At 48.5% G+C, this 25,463-nt stretch overlaps 1 protein-coding gene across 1 annotated transcript; it reads left to right on the top strand.

Annotated features, from left to right (window-relative positions):
- Positions 1-159: 159 nt before the first annotated feature.
- Positions 160-25,463, top strand: ITM2C (integral membrane protein 2C). Its single transcript, XM_074833632.1, has 6 exons — positions 160-335; positions 15,021-15,158; positions 17,054-17,242; positions 17,555-17,665; positions 21,615-21,765; positions 23,059-25,463. Exons 1-6 carry the CDS (start codon positions 219-221, stop codon positions 23,148-23,150), a joined length of 798 nt encoding a protein of 265 aa, XP_074689733.1. The 5' UTR covers positions 160-218; the 3' UTR covers positions 23,151-25,463.

Genomic DNA, 25,463 nt, shown 5'->3' with positions numbered 1-25,463 from the left:
CCCCCGCAGCCCGCTGGTGCACCGGGCGCAGCCCTGGCGGCCGCAAAGGCCCGGTCGCCCCCGACTCGGGGGCAGCCCCCTCCGCGCTCCCACCGGCGGCGGGCGGGGGGAGCGGAGCGCCCCGGGGGTCTGCCGGGGGCGGGGGCGGCGGCGGCGGCCCCTCCCCGGGGCGGTGCCGGTGGCGGCGGCGGCGCGGGCAGCGGCGGCGGCGTGGGGCCATGGTGAAGATCGGCGTCCAGCAGCCGCCGGCGGCGCTCAAGCCGGAGAAGGAGAAGGAGAAGGCGGCGGCGGGGGGCGATGGGGCGGCGGGCGCCGTGCTGCTGCCCCCGGGCGCCGTGAGTGCGGGGCGGGTGGGAGGGGGCCCCGCGGGTGCCGCCGGCGTTGGTCCCTTGTCTGCTAAGTTGGAGCCGGGGAGAGCTGGAAGGTGGGGCCGGGTGTCAGCGCGGAGCTCGGTCCTGTTCGGAGGGGCCGACGCTGGGAAGGAGAAAAGCGTCCGGGTTCCCGGCCCTTGGCCCCCGCCCCGGGGGGTGTGTAGGCACCTGAAGTTTGGAGAAGTAGGGAGGGGATGGGGCAGGGGGGCTGCGCCATTACAGGGAGAGGCCATCCTTGGGCGCTGAAGTAAACGGCCAGCACGGACAAGTGGCATCAGAACTCATCCCCTTGGTCTCGGTGGTTTTGCCAGGGGGGATGTAATTTGGGATTGATCATTCACGGGTGGATTTTAGATTCTAACATCTCTGAAGGCTGAGGGTTGGCATTGAAAAGAGACGAGAGGAACAAACCAGCTGGTGCTGGAGCAAGATGAGAAGCAAAGGGATAAGAGCACACGTGGCTCTCTAGATGCTTTGCAGTTTTCAGGATGGGAGTTGACATGCTGAAGTTGAATTGTTCTGCTGGCTTCAGGTGATGGTATCAGAGGGGAACGAGCGCTTGTGCCTGCAGAGGCTGGGATCCTGCCTGGCACGAGGTGAAGGAAGGTGTTGGGGCGTCCCTAGCAGATGCAGAGCGTGGCTGGGGCCTTGGCATGGGGTTATGCTGAGTCCCATCCAGACTGTGCGAGTGGCTGGCAGGCAGTGCTGGGCAGGTACCAGTGGTACTATGGCTGGTGCCCCTCTTGAGGAGGGGAAGGTGAAATGGGGCGCAGTTTTCTTTGGCTAGGAGTTGAGTGGTTTGAAGTCTCTTGTGCTTAGAGAACCCCCAGCTTGCGAGCTCTTCTGTGAGGGTGGACCCGCTGGGGTAAATGTCACAGCGCCTAGTGGGAGGGTGTTCAGAGAGGTGGGCCTCACCCACAGCATCAAGTCTGCCTTGTTACAATGCTTCTGTGTCAGAGCAGGAGACCTAAATGGCATTTCTGCATTTCTCGTAAATGCCTCTCTCAGACTGTGTGTGCAGTTTGATCGTTTATTGAACCCTGGTATCTCCGTGACTCAAAAAACTATGGGGGAGCTGTGGTTTGCTCTGTTCCTGCAGCAATGCGGAGCGTACCTCCTCATGTGCCTTATCGAGCGAGTGGGAATTACCTGCCCCAGAGGGTTGCTCTGCAGTAGGGGCTTCAGAAGGTTGCTCAGTTCTGCAGAGAGTTCAGGGAGTTGCTTATATCGTAATGATCTCTCACATCACGCACGGATGTGCTCGCAGCTCTCAGCTGTGCTGTCAGTGTCTGAATGTGCTCAGTCTGTCATGATTGCATCTATTAATCTAATGCCCAGGAGCTGTACAGAAACCTGTAATGGAGGAGCGTGGCCCACTGTGATCTCTCAGTGGTTTCCAGACTTCACCCTTCCTAATTACGAACAAAAGAAGGTGGTAGGTTGATGCCCACCTTTGATGTTGAACCCTGGAAGTTGACTATCACACTGGACTTCCAGCTCTTGGGGCCATTAAACCAGCTTTCCACAGCTGGGAAGTCAGTTGTTCTGCTGATCCTGCACGAGCTCGGGCACGATCTGTCTCCATCTCACAAGCACTGTGAGAAAAGGAGTTCAAAAAATAATAAAAAATAAAAGTAACAGAAGGTTATTTCCATCATTAGTGCTTCCAGATCCCAGCAATCAAAATTACTCTCATTCAGGTCCTGCCAGATGGGTGAAATTGGCTTAGGTAGCAAATAATAAATTTTGGGTACTTTACACAGCCTTGGGACTTTCTCTGACTCCTGGGGAGCATGATATTGTTCTTTTAAGCCCACGTGAGCTACAAAGGAACTTAAAAACATGAATTTAGAACAAAGACTCTTCAACATTCTCTTAATTCCAGCAGACAGACATGTAAGAAAATTGGCGTAAGACCCGTGACAGAAGGGCAGGAGCAGGTTGCGGTGAGTCAGTGCAGCATGCGGGTGTCCAGGGAGCAGCACGTCCACTGACAAGAAGGTGGCCTTTTCCTGATGCTGTTTTTCAGGGTATCTATGACACTAGATTCTTTGATGGTTTGTACTTAGATGGACTGAGGGTGTGTGCTGCTTTGTAAAACACCCAACTCGTGGGGGTTGGTCTTTCCGTAGCCAGGCTTTCTTGCCGTGCTCTCTCTCTTGCTGCCAATAATTCCTGTCTATGTGTGTCTTTCTCTAGCTGCCTTGCAGCAAAATGGCATTGGTGATATGCAAACAAGATGCTCTGCGTTTTTTTCCTCTTTGATCTCAAAACTTCAATCCCAGTGATAGGAGCCAGAGCTGGGAAATGATTCAGCAGCAGCTTCTGCAGCCTGTGAATTTTGGCAGGTGCTTCGTGAATGCAAAGATGTGGCAGGCAGGCAGATGTCTGTGATGCTAATGTGTCCTGAAAAGTAGTAGGTGAGGAGTCCTGACAGCAAGCTCACGTGTTCTGAGCCTTGTTTCTCCTCTGTGCAGCTCAGTTTGAATCGGAAAGGATATGCAATTTGAACTCTGTCAGAAAAATCCACATAATTTTGAGGCAATAGCAACATTTTAAGGGCTTATAAAAGAAACAATCTTGTTGTTATTGGTGGGAGCTGGGAGGATGTAGCAGTCTTGAGTAGAAGGCAGTTTGAGGTTATGCAGTCAGTAAAATAATTTGTTGTGTTTGTTGGAAAATATCTTCTCAGGTGCAAAATAGTATTCAGTGAGTTTTAACTGAACTCTGGATTTATAGTCTGAAATGGAAATACATATGCTGTGTCTTTAACTGCGTTGGGAAATACTCTTCTCGTGTTTATGATGGATGTTGAAATCCACAGGAACCAAGTGAAACTGATGGCTGGAGCTCTCCAGTCAAAAATTGGTTTGGGTTTTTTTTTGTTGATTCTTGCAAACCCCTCTAATACTTGCAGCTAGTTACTCTGCAGAGAGAGCACAAGAGCCAGAGGAGAAGGGGTTTCATTAAAATCTTCTGCTTCATGAGGTGTAAATGATAAGTGTTGGAGGGAAGAGGTGCCTCTCGTCCCCCTCGCTCTGTATGTAGTGGAGACTGGCTGCTCAGCTGCCCTGGCCAAGGGCTCTGCCGGATGCTCCTCCGTGCTGGCCCGGGGTGAATCGTGCCTTACAGCAAACACTGCAGCACAGATGGGTGTCCGTGGGGACTGGGGCGGTTTGCAGATGATGCGAAGACATCTGTGTGTGTCGGGGATTGCTTTCACAGAAACCTTTGGGGAGAGGAAGCAGAAAGCAAAACCTGTTGTCCTGCATCTGGGAGAGGCTGTGGTGAGACGATGCGTATGATCATGTTCATCTTTGGCTTGCCAGAAGGATGAAAGTTGAGGGGAGGACGGTATCTGCTCAGGCCATGACTGCTAGGTCTGGCTGGTGGGAGAGAAGGGCTTTACGGGCAAAGCAGGAGGACTGGGAGAGCTCTCTCCATACCTGCAGGCCTGGCAAGCCCCCTGGAAACACCTTGGCAGTGGGTCACAGGCCCAGGGGCTGCAAGGGGCTCTCCAGGGTGCACACAATGGTGTCCTGTGGGTATGACTGACGTTTTGCTGTTTGGTTGCAGTAATGCCAGGCTTTGGTTTTGTGCCTTTCATCTCATCTGCGTTCCCCAAGACTCTTCCTTTTGGTGGGCTGTGGATCATGCTCTTCCTGGTCGTATGGAAAAGCTTCCCACAAGGAGCAGCTTGCTGCCCTGTGCTGGATCCACTCAACCCATCTGTCTGTCTGTGTGGTCTTTTTGTGGGCTGCACCTCAGCATGACCGTCCAGTGGGGTGCCTCAGCCTCCTGGCGGCAGGGCTGCTGCTGCTCCCCGGGAGCCAGCGGCAGATCCCGCACAGAGTGTGGTTGCCCTGTTTGTACAGAAATAGCAGGGGAAAGCCCTGAAACCCCTGGGAGCGTGTTCCCTGAGGGGGTGTCTACCTCTCTAGTGCCTGGGAAGCTCTTTCCTGTGACTGCCACTTCAAAACTCCCCAGAGAGGAGCAGGTCTGCTGTGGATACAGAGCTCTTAGCAGACAGATAGTATCTCGCTGCTGGGGCTGTTGCGATACCCCTGCTCCCCTGCCTTTTCTTGCAGGTGGGCATGGTGAGCTGTGACTGCTTTGCTGGGCTCTGGCGCATGGAGCAGGTGGAGGAGCAGTGGCTCTTGTTGGCCACGAACGTGTCTCTGCTGGCCCTGTAAAGCGGAGTCACGCCAGCTTGGTGGAAGCTGCTGTGCCAGTGCAGTGCTGGGTTTTGTGAGCGACTTCCTTGCAGGATGCTGTGAGGTGGCAGACATATGGTGAGGGAAGGGGATGTGAGGAAAAGTCTTTTAAACAGGCTTTTTCACACAGCAAGCTGTAAATCCAGAGAGAGGGAGAAAAACTAGCTGGCAGCGATGTGGATTGATTACGCTCATTGACACATTTGCAGGCTTGAGTCCAGGCTTGATGCTTCTGAGCTGCAGGTATTTTCACCATTTTGAGGTCTTGATTTAGGGATCTAAACATGATAGATATTAGTTTGAAGAAGCTGCCTCCTGTAATAGAAGATTATTCCTGGCCTTTGCCCAACCCTCCTATATACACATGGCCTGAAGGGATGACTTCTTTTTGTGTCCTGTATAGAGTCATCAGCTTAAAAAGAAGCATTATCACTGGTTCTTCGTTCTCCCTAGTTTGGGGATGCCTTGGAAGTGGAAGAAAAGGTCTGAATTGGAAAAAATGTCTCCGGACCCTTACAGGATCCGCTCTAAGTGAAATACTAAACTTGAGTATCTTACCAGACTCCGGACATGAATATTTGATATTCCAGCTGAGCATGACAAAGGATCTGTCTAAAACTGGTGGGGAGATGAGGAGAGGGAATGACTGTTTCTGGCAGAAATGTTATAAATGCGACTGAATTTGGAAACACGGACCTCTCTTTCACCAGACTGATGTAGACTGAAGAGCTGGAGATGCAGAAACTTGAAATGTCTGTCTAGAGGTGTGCATTCCCCCAAAGCTGGAAGGGGGCCGAAGCCAATGCAGATTTGCATGTAGGTGCTCTTTACATGGGAAGAACTTGTTGCGTTTACCCGCTTTAGGTACAGCAATTTCTTTTGACAAAACACAGAAACCCAAGAAATACCTTTAAAAAGAAGCAGTTTTAAAGGGTTCAAATGAACCAAGTGTGAGGGGGAGCTTTGCTGCATATGCTGCATGCATTAATACTGCAGCAGTGTAGGTCCCAGCTGTAGGACAGGAGCCCTCCTTGCTCTGCTGTGAGAAGCCCTGTGCTGTGCAGCGATAAGCCCAGCGCTGGTTTTCACCTTGTCGCACTGTGCTGTTTGGGGAGAGGTGGCCTGGCAGGCGTTGTGTACGGCTGCGCAGAGGAGGGGAGCTCCCACGCAGCAGAGCAGTGCTTCTAGGTCTGGAGAGATGGAGTGTCTAGGGAGGATGAGTTGTCCTTGTGCGCAGTTTTGCAACTCCTGCTTTTGCGCTATCAAATCTTTGCTCATTAATGGGTTTACAGGAGATGGAAAAGGCATTTTTGCTTCTAGGCGGGTATTTTCTTCCCAGGTGATATGTGGGAACCTAGACGTGTTTGGTTTTTAATGCCAGTGTTACCATTTGAGGGAGGACAGTGTGAGGGTTTTTGGTTTTTTTAAATTCATCCCTCTGCACTTGCTTTGCAGAGTTGTCTTCCTTGCTGCGATGCCCTACCGTTGAAGTCAGTTTGAACAATAAAACTCATAAGGGTAAATTTGCCTCCTGTCTCTTGCTGCTGTTAAACTAGACACTGTTTCTTTGTGGTGAATTTTTGAGTGTAGGACTGACTGTCAGGGTTTTCCTATGCTGCTGCTGGGTGAAGAGATAATTGCTGTCAGTGTTCTGAAAGGGAGCAGTGATTTCATTTTATGGTGTGACACTGTGTAAGTCCTGATTTTCAGGGAAGACACAGATGTTGTAACCTGAAATCTAGTTCCTTGTTAAGATGCTTCAGCTTGAACTCCAGGAAACGCAGGACTCTCCCTCTGCTCAGAGTGAACAGTACGCCTTTAGGGCTCTGCCCTGTCTCATCTGCAGAACCATCAGAAGGCAGTACCTTGGCTGTTCTAGCTTGTAAGTGTCTTGGGCATGGCTGTGTCTTCCTTTCTATCAGCCTTTTGGGAATCAGTCTCCTCTAGTGGGACAGTGATGGCTTAGTTGGCCACAGCCAGAGAGCAGCAGTGTTTGGCTTGCCCTTGGTGGCATGGAAAATGGCGAATGACCGTCTGCGCCAGCCTGACTGTAGAAGCTCAGAGGTGGGTGCTGTAGTTTTAAACTGCACATTTGTTTAGACCCCGTACTATCTGGACGTGGAGCGCACTGCGGGGAAGCAGTGGGTTAGAGCCCAGCCGCATGTTCATGAGTGCCCAACTGTTGCTCTGCTCCGGTGCTTCATTAGGATCCAAAGCCATCACTGACAGTGAAGAACTTCAGGTGAAATCGTGTGAAACCTTTTGATGAGTGTGGAGGTGTTTTCCCTGTCAACGTGTTCTGCTTTCAAATGTGTTGAGATAGCACCCGATCTTTTGCACCTTTTGCAAATCAGTCGCTAGCTCTCTTGGCTTGTGTCCAGGACTCCCTGGGCCTGTTGCACAGGTTGGTAGGTGTGTTTGTTTTATATTGGAGCAATTGTACAATTTTAGTCTGGGAAAAGGTGAGTGTGCGGCTGTCGGAAGGGAAGTCTGTCCAGCTCCTTCCCATGTGCGTGGTCCCGCTGTCCTGCCATGGGACAGCTTGTCACTTTGGTAGGCAGTCAGGCTCATAGCTTGCTTCCTCTCAAGCCGTGTGTGAAGGTGGAAGCAAGCAGACTGGTTTTGTCAGCAAACGGTAGCAGCTTCTTTTCACTTCACCTGGGAGGAGAAGGAAAGCTGTTGGCATTTCCTTGCCTCAGTTTCTCAGTGTTCTTGAATATTTCTGGCATTGGTCAAAGGTCTTTTAAGGAGTCTGGTGTCTACCCACCTGCATATGCCTTTACCTTTGAATCAAGTCTCTCTCTTTAACTTTGCCAACCCCTTGTTTTAAGAGCTTCCCCTATTTCCAGAGCAGCTGCTCTGCTTCACTCTTGCTTGAGCTGCCTTTTGTCTTTAATTGCTCTGGATAGGTTTTGAGACCCAGTGCCAAAGCTTAACCTTCGTTCTTCTCCTGGGGAAAATTCCCAGTCTTTTAATGTCACCTTCCACCTCAGGCTTGCAAAAAGACCCCTGGGCCTTCACTTGGCTGTGCTTGCTCCTTCCCTCTCCCAGGTGAGGTCTGCCCAGGTGCTCCAGAGCCTTTTAGCTGTGGTGGTGGAGCTGCCCTGGGGCAGGGACTGATTTTCCCCGTAGTTGCAGTGAGTGGTTGCAGCTCCTGTTGATTTCTGGAAATCAGGCCATGTTTATCAGACCATATTTTGGCACTCAGGCTCTTAAACACCCAGGTTGGGACATTTTTTGCCTCTTTATCACAGCTATTTATTTTCTCTCTGCCTGCCTGACTGTTTAGTGTGACACTTGGGGCTTTAGCTATGTGCCTGGTAAGAATAGCCTTATTTTTACAAGGGGCTTTGTTGGCTCCTAATGCTCTGAATGGTTTTACTCCTGGGAAAGATGAGAGGGAGGCTGGAAAAACTCCAGCTGGAAGTTGTTGTGCCTCTGCCAAAAAATAAAATTAAAAAATGTATGGAAATGTATTCCTCACCCCAGTGCAAAGAGGGAGGAGAAACAGCCCCTTAGTTCCAGAAAGGGATGGAAAAAGGAGAAAAGACAGGGGTTTATATCTCTCTTGCTGACAAGAGAGAAGGAAAATATGATCACTGAGCTCTTAGGAGCTTCTGCATGCTAGGCTGCATTTTTAACATCATGCTGTCTTTGTTGTATAGCAACAAAGCTGGGGGTTTTAATTAGCCAGTGGTTGTTTTTGATATTCTAATTTCCAGTGCTGCCAAGTGACTCCTGAGGCAGGTGGCTTTTTTGCTAGTCACGTGCTGTGGTGTCATTTAAAGATGTGATTAGATTCATTTATTGCAACCTTTTTACCTTTGACTGTGATAGTCTCTTAATTACAGGCTTTTTTGAGTTTTTTTGTTGTTTTTTTTTTTGTTTGTTTGTTTGTTTGTTTCCAGGCATCTTTGAGTCCAAAAGCCATCAGCTGTGTTCTGGAAATGCTGCTGCGTGCCCTGCCCAAGCGCTGCTCAAGTACTGCATGCAGGGAGTTCGGTTGCCTTGGAAACTGTGCCATATATATATATATATATGTGTGTGTATCTCTCTCTCCATGCATGCTCACATTATTTTCTTTTCTGACCTGAAGCAGTAGAAATGCTCTTCAGCCTGGAAGGACTCTCTTTCCAGGTGACGGGCTCATTCAGAGGCCTCTCATTGCTAGTGCTGAGCACTGACCACTGTGACTCTCTGCCAGGGTGATGGCCCAGGCACTGTTACCCGTTTGGTGTCACCTGGTATTTCTCCTCATTTCACTCCCTCTACTCTCTCCAAGCATAAATGTTCTTGAGGACAAGACTTATTTTTTGTTCATCTGGCAGAGGAACCTTTTTTGGAGCGTGGGAGATGCTTTGGTGGATGCAGGGATGAGCTGCCTTTGCTGTGATGGCTTATCTCTCTCTGTTCCTCTCCCCCTTCTTGTCTTCCTTTGTCTGCCTTTTGCCTGTGTGTAGTCTCTTGCTCTGCTTCTCCAGAGCTCTAGCTTGGCAAGTGGTCCAGTCTTGAACCCTGGCTGGCCACCCCTGCTCACTCTGGCTGTCTGTGGGGGCTCTTCACCACTGAGCTCCCCTGGGTCTGAATGCCTGACTACAGAGGGGTTGTCTCTGGGAGGCAGGTCTGGATCTCCTTGCCCTACAATTTATCCCACAAACCTTCCGGTGTTTTTTATCACACAGAGCAGAGGCAGTAAGTGCCAGCAGTGCCCAGCACCTGCAGGAGGTAGGGATGCCGTCTGCGGGGTGGCTTTGCTTCGTGTGCAGGAAGAGCAAGCTGCGTCAGTGCGGACATGGGGGTCGTTTTTCTGAGAGGTGACACTCAAAGCTGAGCACATCAGAGGAGAGGTCAGTCCATACCAGCTTACACCCACTGCAGCAGCACTGCAGTTTTCCAGCAGTCAGCTGTGGGGCTTTTCCATCTGAAGTCGGTGAAGGTGCCACTATTGCAAGTCCTTACGTTTGGTAAAGCAGTGAATATGGGACTTTGTGTGCTGGAGGTAGAGACCTTGAACTGATTTTTTTCCCTATTGGCCTTTGGTTACCAGAAATGAGTAAATGGCAAGATTGGTTAGATTTTCTGATGTGGGTTTCTTAGGTTTCGAGCATGTGTCCTTTGAGGAAGCGGTGGCTGCCTGTGGCAGTGTCTGTAGTTACGTCAGTACATCTACGTCGAGAACTCAGGCTGCTGCTCCCTTGAAACAAGCAACCTCCCAGAGAAGGATGACATATTTTGCTGCGTTTCAGATAGCACTCCTGTCCAAACCACATCCCTTTGAGTATTTACTCTGCATCACATCTCTCTCCTCCTTTGTCAGTCATCAAAATCATATCTACTATTTTTAGTCACCCCAAGCTTCTTTGCCTGTTGGGAGTGTATATTTAGACACTTGCTGAGCTGTGTCCCCTGTTTGTCAGGCCCTGCTACACCTAAGATGAAAGATTTCAAACCTGTGTGTTTCAAAAATGCAGGAAAAATGGTTTGTGAAGATTTCAGAGCTGTTTCCAAAGCTGAGGAAGTAGGGAAAGGGTGTGAGCTGAGTCCGTCTCTGCTGAGGCGGTGTGCAACTTGGGAAGGAACAAGGCATGACATGACGCCTTTAATTTCCTCGTTTCTGTCATCTTCAGCAAGACGTTGGTGATGGAGTGATAGAATCAAATACCCGTTTTTCATAATCCTGTACTGTGTTTATGAGAAATACCAAAGGCAACACCTCACTGCGTATGGTTCTTGCTAGCAGCTCCTGCTAGCGTGTGTCCAAAGGCTCAGCGCCGTGAAGCCGGGAGGGTTTGCTCAGCAATAGGTGCCCTCTGCAGTGCTCAGCAGGTTGTTGATGCTTTCTCTGCTCTGTCTTACTCTGGCCTTTGGACTTGATTTCCATGCTGTGGAGCAGACATTGCGCCTGTAAAGCACAGCCAGGCTTCTGTCCCCCACAGACTTGTAGGAGAGATGTTCCTTAGCCATTCAGTAGCAAATAGGGATAATAGGACACCAGCCATTTTCATCATGTCCTCAGCAAGACCTGAAATTCTGAAGAAAATCTGCAAAGACTGAATTAGGACTTTTTTCCCTCCTCAGGCTAATTTCAAGCCTCCTCTACCAAATGGTCTGTATCATAACTTCATCCTCTCCCATCTGGGTATCTGCTGCCTGTGCTCTGTTCTGCACCGGCCCCATGAGCAGGCAGGGCACTGAAGTGTAGTGAAGAGTCTGTTTTATTTGAGGAAAGGAATTCCTTTTTATATTCCAATATCCTGTCTGCTGCTGAGCCCTGGGTTGTGTCTGCGAAGCAATTGTGCCTGCGAACTGGAGCCGAGTCAGCATGTCTGGTTATTCAGGCTTGTGCACTGGAGCTACCTCTATCTCTCGCCTGGTGGGATGAAGTATTAGCAGGACAATGCCTGGCAGAAAACCAAGATACACAGGCACTCTCCTTGGGAAGATGGATGCTTTCCCCCACTGCCGATGTGGAGGAAGAGTGAGGTGCGCCTTCTCCTCGGGTTGCACAGGGGAAGGAGCTCTGCCCACAGCCTCTTCCACTTTTCCCACCCGAAAGGGAGCTGGCTCGGCCCTTTCTGTAGTGCCAGCAAAGTGGCAGCTTCTGCTGCCTGTACCGGCACTGGAGCATGTGGTGGTGCCGAGAAATTCAGAGCAAAGAAAGGATCGTTGCATGGAGTGGCAGCATTTTCCTGCCCTGAAATCACAGTGGTATACTCTGCAGAGCTGTGGATCTGTCTGTGCATCCTCCTTGCATGCACATCCATAGTGCCTGGACTGTGGGCATCGTGCTCTTCGTCCACTGCTGTTGTTTTCCCACCTGTTCATTCATGGAAAAGCAGATGAATGTTTGTCCTCTGCACAGCCCAGAGAAGGGAGGAAGAGCCTTATATTGATTTTTGTGTAAAATATGCCCATCTGTTGGGATATCATGTTTAAAGCAATGAAAAAGGAAATGGAAAGCCCATTTGCTGACCTGAAATACCTGTTCCTGCCTCTGCCCATGGATGGTTTTGATCCCAAGCTTTCCCAGTTCTCTTGGCCAAAAAAGCCCATAGTTGTTTGAGGCAGAAAATTAGTAGGATGGCTTGTTGTAAGAATAGTGTCTGGTTGATGAATTCTTTCGGAATATTGTTAAACATCTGGTGAATGTACAGCATTTTCGCATGTTAATATTTTGATTTTTCTCCTTGGGAAACGCATATCTCGAAGGCGTGATCTGCTCTTCAGGAGAACCCTGCTGCTAAGTCTAATTCTCTTCTCCACCACTGAAATTCATGGAGACCAGCAATGCTGCCAGATGTGCAAAGTCTGCCATGTGGCATGAGCGTGGTGCATGGTTTGGCTTGCTGGTTGGTCCTGGGAGTCTTTCTGGCAGGGCTGGCTTTCCTGCAGCTTTCTGCTGGGACCACCTGGTTCTCTTTATGATAAGGTTAGCTTAGGGGAAAGCTGCTCCTTTGCTGGGAGTCCAGGCATTCCAATGGCGAGAACAGATGGAAATCAGCTGCAGTGGATTTCCCATTTTTCAATATACCCACATTTCTACTGCAGGGAGTGGCAGTCCTGTGGGAAGGAGGTACGTTGCAGCATGAGTGGGGCAGCAGCCTGTGGAAGAAGCTTCTTGGATTTTTCCACCCTAGTGAAGATTTGTTACCCTGGGTGAAATGCTGTTAAAGCAGGTTGTGCACTGCTCCATCCACAGGCTGTCAGCACTGAGAACGCCTCCAGCCCGAAGCCAAGGTGCCGACTGACATGTAGTTGCTTTTAAATTGTAATTCATTCATAGTGACAAAGGCTGGTGGCCTTTTACTCTGTTGGGATTCGGTATGGAGATGCTTATTTTAGTGAGGGTTTGCGCTGGTGATTTTTATGCAATATTTTGCAGGACAGTGGTTAATTGTTGCCCTTGGCCTGCCTGGCAGCATTTTTAACCTCACCGCCTTAATCTCCGCTCCATCAGAATGGTTGCTGTTGAGTTTTTCTTTCCTCCCTCAGAATTTGAGGGTTTGTTTTCATTTTTCTTGGTGTTTTGTAACTTCTCCCAGGGCAAAGCTCTGCTTCGCTTCCCCCACTTTCTCCCAAATGCAAAACTTGGGCATTTTTCCTGAAGCTAGGAATGCTTGGTAGAGAGCCGACCTCATCTCCTTTGGCGATGAGAGGTGGGATGTCTCGCTGTGTTGTTGGCTGTGCAAAGAGCACAGAGCTGCTCTAGCAAATAGCGAACCGCTGAGGGCTTATTTGCCCCTCCCTACCATTCTTCCAACACAGTTTTTCTGTTTAGTGTATTTTTTTTTGTCTCTTTGAGTTGCTGTGTCCTTCTGAACCCTCTCCTCAGCCTCTCCATGGAGTTAGCACTTGCATCTCACTAAGGAACTGAGCGGTGCGTTATCCATCACGGGAACCGGGCACCCTTCAGATGTAATGCCCTTGCGGAGTATTAAACTTTTTCTCAGCCATACTCAGTGTCAGTAGCAGGAGATCTTTTCATTCCTCTTCACCCCCACTGTCTGCACTCTTTCTGTGATGACAAGTATCTGAGGAAATCTGGTTTTGTGAAACACTTGACATATAGCATGACTTTGCTGTCCTAGCAGTTCATGTCAGAGAGCCTTTAAACTTCCTCTAGTAATGTGATGATTTTTTTTTTCTTTTCTTTGTGGCTTGTCACAGTTGCTGCCCCTTGTCTCCAGAAGGAGAGGAAGGCAAAGATTGGAAGTGAACTTAAAATGTGGTGGTTTTGAGTTTGCTCATCCCTTTATTTGCTGGAGGAGCAGCAACAAACTGATTACACTGATCCTTCAGTGTAGGGAGCTGGTGGTGAATAGAGGTGCTGCGGGTCTTTCAACAGCTGGGATGAAGGAGAAATAAATATAGATTACTTTCTCCTGGAGCTGTGCTGGAATTGTAGCTCTCCCAAAGCAATTTAGTCTTTGCAGTTACCACTCTGAATGTAGCTAGCAAAGGAAAAAGTCAATAGCTGGAGCAGTATGTGTTGGCTGGGAGTGAAGCAGGTAGCAGAGGGGTTGCAGGACCCTGGCTCTGCCCCTGTTCTGCTCCTTGATGGAGCTCAGGTGCCGGGGAGGTGGGGGGATCCCTGCCTGGCAGGCTCCCCACAGCTGTCCCAGGGATGCTGGGGTGCTCGAGTCTCGGGGCAGGAGTGACCTGATGCCTCCAAGCCTGGGACTGAACTGCTGCTCTCGTGAGGGCTGTTCCATGGCAGGGAAAGGGGTAGGAGGTGTTTGCTGCCAGCTCTGCTGGGCAGGGCTGGTCTCATGCTGCTGGAGTGTGGCAGGAACCCAGGGCCATCTCCCCTTGGAGCTTCAGCACCTGCACCACCCTGCAGGTTTTGGCCATGCTACCCTGGAGAAACATCTCTTCCTTTAAAAAGTGATGCATCTTAGAAATGAGAGGCTGTTGTTTGCTTTTAAATCTGTTCCTCCAGTTCCTACCGGTCTCTGGCTAGCCATGGAGAGGGTGTTTTTTCTAATCAAACGTGTCAGATCACGTACTGCGCAGAGGGAGTTAATCTGCAGGAGCCCTCCCTGGTGCCTCTTCCCTGCCTGCCTGCTCAGCTGAGGGCAGCTTTCAGCTCTTCTGTGCAGAAACTGGGGCATCTCTGATCCGGCTTCTTTCATCTGCTTCTGAAAGGCCTTACATCTGCCTCCTTAACATTTTGGAGGGTATTTTTGTAGTAAAAACGAGAGCATTGTGGGCTGGGATGAGTGGTCCCCAGGAGGTATCCCTGCCTTTGCACTGCTCTCCTATTCGAGGGCTGTAACAAGGTGAGCTGGCTGCTGTCTATATAGATTGGGCAGCACTCTAAAAATGGCAGATATGTTTTCTTTTGATGCTCTGACTGTATTCCTGGAAGGTGTGCAGTAATCTGCTTGAAAATGAAGTTGAGATCAAGACAGCTGTTCGGGTAGGCTCGCCCCAGTAGGGCCAGTAGTACCTCTCTCAGACCAGTAATTTCCACCTCAAAAATTTCCCCTGAAAAATTCTGCAAGAGTGACAGCATTTCAACAAAAAATTTTGTGTATGAATGCATAAATGCTGTTACATTCAGTAGCCAGGAACTGTTAGTTCCTGATTTCCTTTTCTTTGGTTGATCCTTATTGTCCACTGAAACAAACCTTGACTTTGTTCTGAGCAGTTGGTGGGAAGCAGAGTATGCATATATGTGTATATGTTCACACACACATGTATTTTTATATATATATATAAATAAATATATATGGGGGGTGGGAGAGCAAAATGCACAAGAAGTGTTTTTCTCTTGCCAGAATTCTGTCAGATGTGAAGTCACTTTGCAGGACAGTGCGTGCCTTCTTCAGTCGCACACCACAAACCCGTGCGTGGCCTTTGCATAAAATAGACTTGATTTTCTGATCCCTTGCAGCAGCAGCAGCTGACCAATGCTCTCATCTTTGTCTCGTAGGAGGAGCCAGCTCCTGCGGTGCAGGGCCGGAGGTCATCACTCAGCGGGGTGTGCTACCTGACCATGGGTCTCCTCGTACTGCTCCTGGGCTTGGTCTTTGCATCGATGTATGTGTACAGATACTTCTTCATCACCCAGGTAGGGGTGAGTCGGGAAGGACTGCTGGCTCTTCAGCCAGAGCAGCCAGACAAGCTTCTTCAACCTTTGAAAGAGGTGGTGCTGTTAGTTATTGCTTTGCACTGCAGTAAATCAGGAGCCAGTCCTCTGGGCGCTGCAGATGAGGCATGTCTTAAGAGGTAGGCTCAGGCTTACCTCCATCCTGGCTGCTAGGAAGGGCTTTCCAGAAATCATCCTCTTCCCCTCCCTTGTGGCTTTGTGGGAGGTTTTTTGGGTTTTTTTAACTCCATGAAAATGTCTTACTAGTTCTACCTTTTAAACCCAATGTCACTGCTGCCAGGGATAAGGCAGTCTGAAAGCGTGGCTTGTTGTGAGGGGAGAGCAAGCCCTGGAGAGAGCAGGGAGGTACAGGCAAGGGAACAGCTTTTTGCAGTACATTTTTTAGACCCTAGCACAGCAAAACTCTGTAGGTGTAACAAAAATAGGTGCTGCTATTAATAAAGCAAGTGGAGAAGTGCAAAGTAAGTGGGAGATGGAAGGTGAGCCCTTGACCTCCATTAAATTCAGCATCTTTTCTTCCACATAGTCTTTGCAAAGCCTGGCCTAGCTGAGGCACTGGCTGGCAGCGTTGTGGTGGGTCAGAGCATAGGGGATGAGACAGGGCAGAGCTGCTTTTTAAGGAGGTAACTGCTGAGCTCTGTGGCTTGCTGAGTCTTTAGCCAAGAAACCCCAGAGCATCGATTTGCACTGAAGCCCTCGTTCTGCTGCAGAGCAGCTATTAGTGAATGAGTTCTCCCAGGACCGCCTTTGACTCTGCAGCCAGCACTTATCCATTCAGCAATATAGTCTTTTTATACACTCCCTTGCTCCATAGATTTTCTTGCTGTCAAATTAAATTGCAGTCTTTGATTTAAGATACATCTTTATTACCCATGCTCATTTATACCTGATCTGGAAACCCTGTGATAACCGTAGGGCTGCTCAACCCTCCCACATGCTGCTGTGGTGGCGTGATGGCACCCTGTTGCAGGGCCTTTGGTGTAGACACTTCCTTATGAGAAGAAGCCCCCAGCACTGAGGGAGGGTTATCGACCAGGTTATGGGCAGCGTTCTGTCCATCAGCCAGTCAATAACCTATCCTTGGCACATGCTGAAGGGCACTGAGAAATGCCCCCTGGTCCATTTGGGGCCACCTGTTGTCATCCCCACTGCCTGCCTGTGATACCAAATGACAGCTCATATCCAATTACACAGCAAAACCCCTTCAACATGGCCAGAAATGCTTCAGAGAGACCAAAGCAACAGGGCCTTTATGTCTCAGTCTCCAGTGGCTGCAGTTTGTCCCTGTGATCCTCGTGCTCAAACTTGGTGACTCACCCTGCATTAGCTCTCTTGCCCATACCTTGTGCTTCTGGAGCCCTGGAGAGCAGCAGCTCCTGTTTTGCTGTGAAACAGAGCTGCTTTGTTTTCATTCATTTGCTATATCCAAGCTACAAGTGCCTTTAGAAATTATGTTCTGCTTACCCCAATCTTACATGCCTTATGTAGAAAAGTGAAGTTACTAGAAGCCGTGTCTATGGAGGGATGTGAACAGCCTGCTTATGAAATTTAAGAGCCGATAGGCAGTCAGTTTGCCTCCCTGAATTACTCTTCGTGAAATCCCAGAGGGAATCCTTTATTTCCTTTGGGCCTGGCTAGCAGGAAGGGAGATGTGGTCATTTCACAAGGCTGTTCTGCACTATCTTCATCAAGAATATTTTCTGGTAAAAAGACTGCTCTTGAAATATCTTCAAGCATCTTTTTGAAAAGAGTGTTTTTACCCAGTATGGGTCCATTTCTTCACGTGTTTGCTGTAGCTGTTAATGGGGTGTGGGGTGTATGAGTGTTGTACCTCCACCTGGATCTCATCCCCACAGCTGCCCCGTGAGAGTGTGTTTCACTGCGGTGTCCTTTACGAAGACTCGCTGTATTCGCCATTCAAAGGGCAGCTGGAGTTGCATGAAGATGTCAAGATTTACATTGAGGAGAACTACGAGCAAATCAACGTCCCAGTGCCCCAGTTTGGAGGGAGCGACCCTGCGGATATCATCCATGATTTCCAGCGAGTAAGGAGCTCTTGGGGCCTTTGGGGGTGTAGCATGGGGCTGAGCTGGGGTGCACCAGCATGGTACTTATGGCCTAGCACTATCACTGTCATCACATATGTCTACAATGATCTTATTACTGAGCTGTCCTCCTTCCCAAGGCCCTCTGAGATTTTTTTAACCTGCTCATCTTGCTTGGTAGGAAGGTCCTTGGACAGGTTTGTTGTTTAAAGCAATTTCCTGTCTTCCCTGAATTCCCTCTTTTCACCCATTTTCACAGCCATATTTCATTGCAGAGGGCTCAGTTCCTTAATTTCTGTGCTTGGAACGCAGGGTCTGACAGCTTATCATGACATAACGCTGGACAAATGCTACGTCATCGAGCTGAACACCACTATTGTGATGCCTCCTCGCAACCTGTGGGAGCTGCTGGTTAACGTGAAGGTACAGCTGTAATCCTGCTGATTTTGCATGCTTTTCTTGAGTTGGCTTGTGGGTACCAGCTGGAAGCTCCTGGGAAATCAAAACTGCTGTGTCTGCGGGAGCAAGCCTTGGCCCTGACAGAGTAGAGTGAAGGCTTCAGTGGGTTTAGCTGAAATATTAATTTTGCAGATAGCATGGTAAAACTGGCATGATAGATCAACCTGACCAGGGTGACACAGAGGAGCAGCAGATTGCTTCCGTCTGGTGTTTACTGATTGTAGGAATCAAGGAAAAAAAAGAAAAATTTCCCTCCTTTCACTCTTGCCGTGGTACCCGCTGTGGTTTGCCATCTGCAGAGCTCTCAGTGTCCCTTGGGCAGTACCAGGCCTTCAGCTTTCACCCTTTTGGGGGTGGAATCTGTGCTGCCCTCCCCGCTGTGCTGTGGGCTGCAACACTGAACTTGGGCTCATGCAGTTTTGCTCACAGCCAGCATTAATTGGGTTTAGTACCAGCAGTTTTGTTCAGTTCAGAAGTCCGTGCCACTATTGCAGTGACTGAAAGCAGTCTTCTTAAAATAGAGTACTATTTAATCTTAACAGCAGGAAAAAACCCCAGGATTTTTAAGACTGCAAAAGGTGCATATCTATCTCAGTCTTTTGCAGGTAAAGCAAAGCACTGAGCCTTGGTCTCTTACTCCCTTCTGTGAGGGTCTATTTAAAAGAAAAGAAAAAACCCCACCAATCTAACTCATTCTTAAATTCCCTTTGCTCACTTGCTGCTACATGCAGTGTGATGAACTTTGTAGGGGTTAAGCTCAGAGGCAAAATGTTGTGCCTTGAGAGATGCCTGATCTCCAGACCTTGTCAAACTCCCAGTTCTCTTCCTAGCAGTCCTCACAATTTCATGCACTGTGACTGTCTGGCAAATGTGCTGGGAACCCTGCTGGGGTACAACACGCATTTACTTACAACTCGCTCCAGACCAGCCACAGCTTCTGACCATGGCAGGTGACCAGTCCCTGAGGCAGAGGGAAATGGAAAAGGCAGGATTGCACAAGCTGACAGCAGAGCCCCAGAAAAAAACTGAGAGGCTGGGAATGCTGGTCACATCCTAAAATGAGGGAGATAAAATCACAGTCAATGAAAATGATACTTTATCAGAAATTTAATTTAAAAAGGGATAAAAATGCAGTTAGAATGGTCTTACATGTTTGATTCTTTAAAGAGAGTACAAAGCAGATGTGTATTTAAATAACTTTCTGATTATTGAGATGAGAAAGTGTCCAACCTGTCTATGGATGTTTTAACATACACCTTAGAAATATTGTTTTTAAGTGTTTAGCTTGGTTGTGGGCTCAGAAAAGGTTTTTCACCATGAGGACAGAAGCGATGGAACAGATTGCCTAGGGAGGTTGTGCTGCCTCCTTGAAATCCTTGGAGATTTTTCAAGGCGAGACTGGATGAAGCCCTGAGGAACCTGGTCTGATCTCGTGGATGCCCCTGCTTTGAGCAAGAGGTGTGACCGGAGACCTCCTGAGGTCCCTTCTGAGCAGAATTATCCTGTGAGCCTGTGATCCTCATGCCCACAGGTACAGCCTTGCTGTTGGCCTGTGTTGGGCAGAGAGGGCAGATTGCTCACCCACTGCAGGGGACCTTCATCACCTGATGACTTAGCCCCCTGCTCTGAAGTGCTCCTGTTTGGATTCTGGATGAGCTGCACTGGTCCTTGGACTTGGAGACTTTTGCCTTGCTCCTCTTGTGTCTCCTTTTGCCTTCTCCACTCTTCTGAATTCAGTCAAGTCCCTAATGAATGAGACTAGTTTCCAGCTGAAAGTTTAGTTTTGAAGATGTTCAGTGGCTTCAGTCCTGTTTCTAGGACCAAACCTTAGTCCAGCAAGTAAAAGTTTGTGCCAACAGACTGTGGCAGCACAGGGACTGAGTGAAACTCCTTTGCCCTTTCCTCCCCAGCCAGCCTGGTGCCGGGGTGCCCCTTTGCACTGTGGTTGCTGCATGCTTAGTGCCTGCTCTGCAATCCCTGCTGTGTGCAGGCACGGCTGTACCAGACCCTGCTGTCACCCCATACACGTGTTACCAGGCCTCTTGTGTCTTATTTTTCTCCAGTAAACGGCAGCTCTGCTACTTCTTGCAGACTTTATTATGTATAGGTGTAACGGTTTAGTGAACAGGGCTGCATAAGCATCTGAGAGAAAAGGATGGAGCGATGCTCCCCCTGTGCAGCAGCAGGAAGTTGGAGATGACCCAGTTAAATGGTGGAGGGTCCACATCTTTTGCAGATCCCAAGATGCTCAGTGCTCTAGTTTTCTTAAAACTCTTAGTGGAAAATTGAAGGTATCATGCTTGTTGCACAGTCCTGCAATGGAGGAGCAATGATCCCTTACTGCTTCAGCTGCTGCAGCTATTTAAATCTAAAACAATGAAGAAACTGGATTGTGTGCATGTGTGTCTCTGTCTAAGCCCTGTCGCCATGTCAAGGACATGGCAAATCCAGAGCTTCAGCCCTGGGTGTTAACATGACAGCTCCTGACAGTAACTGCACGTATCACATGCCCTCTCCTGCACTCTCCCACTGAGAATCAATAATTGAATTTCTTGCAGAACTGTTGTGTTAGTGTAGCACAAACTTCCACTAATAGTTTAGTCCTCCAGCATTAGAGGAGAGCTTTATCGATCCAGTAGGCTATGCCAGCCCAACAGCATGGTGCTAGCTTAAGGCAGCGTGTTTCCAGGTACATCTCTGTGGAGATAACCAGTCCTGTTGTGGAAACTGAAGAGGTGATATTTGAAATTGTGCTGTTGTTGGTTGCTTTTACTCCTGATTATATTTATATTGGCCCCAGGATCTGCTGGTTCATTTATTTCTTTGACTCTGCTTAAGGAAAAAGGACGAGCAGTGAGTCTTTGCTTCATGGCCTAGTTAGCATCCAGTCTGCTCAGAAGTACCCCCAGCCCAGGCTGAGCTGGTAACACAGCTGCTTATTGCTGCAGTGATGCCCAGGCAGCTGTGAGATGCTCTGAGCATCTGGGGATCAGCTTGCAGAGAGTCATCATTGCTGAGAAGGTCTCCTTCCTGCAGGGGAAGAGGCTGCCCCTGTTCCTGGGGTGCTCCCAGGTCCCCCATTTTCTCTCACCCCATTTTTTCTAGCCCCTGCTGGCTTTCTGCTCTGTCCCCCCTGCAGGCACCCCACTCATCACCCTGGTCTTCATAGCAGCCTCCACCCCAGCAGCAGGGAACTTGTGTTTGCTGCTTTGCCTCAGCTTGGTCCCTGGTGTGAACTGCTTTCCTGTGCTGCCCCAGAGTCGCTGGACGATGTCCCTGGGGTGATGATGGAAGAGAGCTCGCTTTTCCCTGAGTGCCCACCACTACCATGCAGGGCTGTGTTTCTAAATGTGGAGCCCATGGCCCATCTCTAGTCCCTGTTCCTGTGGGCTATAAGGGCAGGAGACTGTTGTGGCTGTACTGAAGGGACCAAGGAGGAGGGGGAAATGTGGAGAACTCAGGAAACCGTTGGAATCTGAGCAGGGCTTGTGTTTTTGGTTTTTGCCTTTTGAAGTAAATGGAAAATGCACATTTTCAGTTGAGTTCCTGGCATTTTGGCAAGGTTGAACCTTGATCCCTCTCCAGGTGGGTTAATTGTGCTGTCAGTTACAGCTTCGCATGTCCTCCTTTAAAACTGGGGTTAATTTATAACAGGGTTGATCCTACACTAGCTTCATCCCCTGTGTGAACATTCAATTGCTGGATCTAATCTGTTTTATGTGCCCTGTGCTAGTAGCATGGGACAGTTTACCACAAGGACAGGGAAGCATGTTAACAGGCCGCGGTAACTGGAGTTTGAGCCTTCTAACAGTGAATTTTCTGCAGTTTGTCTGTCCTTGGTGTTCTGTGTAAGACAGTTCTGTTCAAGGAGGAGATCATTTGTGCTTTATTTTGGTGAAAACTGTCATTTCAGAAAGGGACATACCTGCCTCAGACATACATAATCCAAGAGGAGATGATTGCGACAGAGCACGTCAGTGACATGGAGCAGCTTGGCTCTTTCATCTACCGCCTCTGCAGCGGCAAGGAGACCTACAGGCTGAAGCGGAGGAGCGCAAGGAGACGTGAGAGCCTTGCTGTGTTCAGCTGTCCTAACTTGCTTTCCCCCGCGTTAAAGTTACTTTTGCTATTACAGCCATGCTGGCCTCTTAGCAAGAGGGGAGATTTCCCTGTGGGTGTAAGCACACAGGAGATCTTTTGTGGTGTTTCTCATCGGATTCATCTAAACCCAAATCTGGGATGATGTTACTGCAAATGGGTGCTGGCTGCTGTGTTGCTGTCATCTACGACCCTAATAGAAACACTGAGAAAATGATTGCAGGAGCCAGCAATTCATTTACATGTGGGCTCCTGGGGCTGAACTAATAGCAGTGCTGTTGGGAACTGTTTGGAAAATTTCCCTAATGGAGACACCCGCTTCAGTGGCAGCTATTCAGAGCAGATTAGATCTGCAAATTGCCTTTAATGAATTAAGTTCCTAATAATACAGAAAAAGTTGTGAAGAGGGATCACTGGACTACCTTAAAATGATTTAATGAAAATCGGCAATATGCATCTTATATACAAATGGTAATATTGCTTCAAAAAACCTCCTTAATTTTAGTATTTGTATTTATTTGTTTTTAGATACTGATATACTTAAAGGTTCACCTGAAACACAAACTATAGTCAGTTTGGGTTTGGATCTCTGGGAAAGCTGCAGGGTGCTGAGAGCATTCAGGTGCAGAAGTCACCATGGCTGTAGTTCGTGGCTGTTTTCCCAACGGGAGCTGCACAGTTGTGCACGGGGCTGCTGGCACGCTGGCTGCTGCTCTCGTGGAGCTCTGGCACAGTCCTGTTTGTCAGCAGGGGGTTTGCTGTGAGAGGGCAGTAGTTGCCTGGCAGAGCTGCCCAGAGTTGAGGTCCTGCAGTTAAAGGGCATGGGGAGCATTACTTGTTTCCCAGAGAGGCTGAGGCCATCGCAGGATCAGTGCACGTGGGGATACAAACAGCCAGAGGGGTGGCTATTTCAAGCCCTTCTTGGCTGCATTCAGAGCTGTGCTCTTACCAGCCTGTGGCTTCTGCTGATTTGTGAGGCTTTCTGGTCTCTGAGATAACACTGAGATGCTGTCAGCAGAAACCAGCTGTTTCCAGGTGGCTCCCCCAGCTCATGGCAGATCTTACTGCAGGACCATGGCCTAGAGATATGATTATTCTTCCAAAGACCAGATTATGCAGCTTTTCATATGGGCTGTGTTGTTCCTGCGTTTCAGTGTTCAGCAGTTGCATCTCATTTGCTTTCCTTCCCCCACTTGCTGCAGCTCTGATAGATTATCATTTGTTGAATTTCCCCTCTCCTCTCTTTCAATCACTTCTAGGTATCAGTCGACGTGAGGCTGGAAACTGTCATCGTATTCGTCACTTTGAAAACACTTTTGTGGTCGAAACTGTTATCTGCAAAAAGTCCTGAGGCCACTGTCCAGATGTAACCCTCCTTGGCTTTGCTTGCATACATGTGCACACACATGCTCTCAGCCTTCTCTTTAGTCATGGTAATCTGTCTTACTTTTTTACTCTCTCCCCTGCTTGTGCAGCTCTAACCTGTTGGGTCCATTGTGGCCTGACAGTGGATTCTCTTCTCTCCCTGCTACCTACCTTAGACGTTTGCTGGGCTTAAATTTACACAGAAGTTAAAGATAACTTGGGAGTAGATGCAGCTTCTTCCACACCACAGGACAGGAATCTATTTTGGGAGCAGGTTTGGGGTAGAAGGGGTGGCCAAGAAATAGGAGTGCTGGAAATAGGTGCTCTTTTCCTGGCCGAACGATTTCAGGCTGGTATAGTACTTTGAGACTGCCTTGGCACCAGGACAGAAGGTGTATGCACAAGAGGAGGGTTACCATTTTGATGCTGATATAATGACCAGAAATACATAACCAGATGCACTTAGGAAAAGAATAGTTGTGAGGCTACAGACAGGGTGATTCAGAAAGCTCAGCAGAAGGAGGGTTTCTGCCCAGACCATGCTGTGGTGGTCCCAGCTTGCTGTGTGCTGTCCCCCTGGAGACCAGATTTTCAAACATCGAAAGCAACCACTATGTGTTGTTTTTTGACTGGCTCCTGGACTCACCCTCCCCATGTCTCCTGAACACGTCATGGCTCGGTGTGACCCGCTGAGCAATGCAGGGTATCCTGATGGGTGTTCAGGGTGGGTGGGAGGCCAGGGCAAGGGGCAATGAGGCAGGCTGGAAATGACACGAATGACACAGCGTGGCCCTGCTCCCCGGCCACAAAGCAGAGGGTGAAGCGCAAGGCTGTGTAGCCTTTTCTCTAACACACAGTTGCAGCTGCTGTGGATCCTGAGCAGATCTGCCGTCACTTTGCCCAAGGTGCCAAAGCTCCACTGATGTCCTGTCTATAGGCCGTGGCTGCGGGTGGTTTACTCCAGCTTGTGTCTATCCTGGCCAGCTCTGCTTGCTTGGGGAGATGAGTTATGTTCACATGGGTCTGTCTTCCTGAGGTGTTGAGAACCCATCTGTGTGTGGATGGGGTGCCATGCCTACGTATGAAGTGGTGTCAGCAGCAGAACTGGTAGTTATTGGCAAGTGCAGAAGCAGAACTTTTTTTTAACAGAGTGTGTATTCTTGTATAACTCCTCTGATGAAAGCTGTTTTGAGAGAAATTACTGTAGTCCAGCCATGTATCACATTATCTGCAGGCACCATTGTAGTACAGATATTGATACAAGGCAAGATTCATCTGATCAATATACTGCAGAGAAATTGTGTGAACGAAACTGCATTTCTATTGATCATCAGACAGAAGAATTGCAGGGTAATTAAATATTCTTCCCTCTGTTCCATAAATATAGTTAAAACTAATTAGGTTCTTGAAATGCAGGCAGTTTTTTGGCTTGAAAGAATGGGGTGAGTTTCAACTTGGCACGTTCTTGTTAATTGGTTTCCAGCAAATCTGGACTTGTTCACCATCTGTTGAAATGAGCTTGTTGTTTTAGAAGAGGAAGGATAAAGTAAATGCAAGTACAATCATTAACTTGGCAAAACCAAAAAAAGTGAATATATTTTACAATAAAACTTTTAAGTAATAATACTGTGAGTTAATTATGTGAAAACAAAACAGGATCTCAAAATGGTCATGTAGTGCAATAGAAATTAGCCTTAGAGGCTGAAAATTTATTTTTTATATAAACATAGTCAACTATAAACTTTAAGTTTTAACAAATAGAGAAGGACACTTTGGTTTCATTCTGCTTTAAGCTTGATGTAAAATGAAGAATTATGTGCACTTCATGCAGGTTGGTAAGGAAAGTTTCCCACTGCCAGAGGGTTATTTGCTTTTCTAGCATTGTTTTTCCAACGATAACTTGCTGCTAGCCCTAACCTTTCACTGAGGAGTGGATGACAAGAAGTGGGTCAGAGAATTGGTTTGTTTAATGGAAGTGCCGCAAACTGGTAAATTTAAGCCCTGCATTTCTCTTCATTTCTAGGAACCTAAGCCTGCACTCAGGTGAGCATACAGACCTTTTTACCCTTCCTTCTGATTCTGCATGAATTAACTGGTCATTGAATATGCTAACTCTGTGCAATCCTGCAGCTCTAATGACAAACCTTGGTTCTTTAAGGTGAACTAATGTGGTCACTGTTTCATAGGATGAGAATGCAGTTGTCTAGAAAGAAAACATAAGATGCTTTGTATATTTTGTCTGGTAGGACTCTTACTTCTTAGGAAAAATCCATGGGATAATAAAATCTTTTACCTCTGA

Source organism: Strix aluco, chromosome 9 (genome assembly GCF_031877795.1).
Source record: "Strix aluco isolate bStrAlu1 chromosome 9, bStrAlu1.hap1, whole genome shotgun sequence".
In the NCBI taxonomy this organism is placed as follows: Eukaryota; Metazoa; Chordata; class Aves; order Strigiformes; family Strigidae; genus Strix; species Strix aluco.
This window is presented reverse-complemented; position numbering and strand designations above follow the sequence as displayed.

Coding starts and splice junctions, on each gene's coding strand:
- ITM2C (XM_074833632.1), top strand. CDS start 219: ATGGTGAAGATCGGCGTCCAGCAGCCGCCGGCGGCGCTCAAGCCGGAG. Junction 336..15,020: donor TGCTGCTGCCCCCGGGCGCC/GTGAGTGCGGGG, acceptor TTTGTCTCGTAG/GAGGAGCCAGCTCCTGCGGT. Junction 17,666..21,614: donor AGCTGCTGGTTAACGTGAAG/GTACAGCTGTAA, acceptor CTGTCATTTCAG/AAAGGGACATACCTGCCTCA.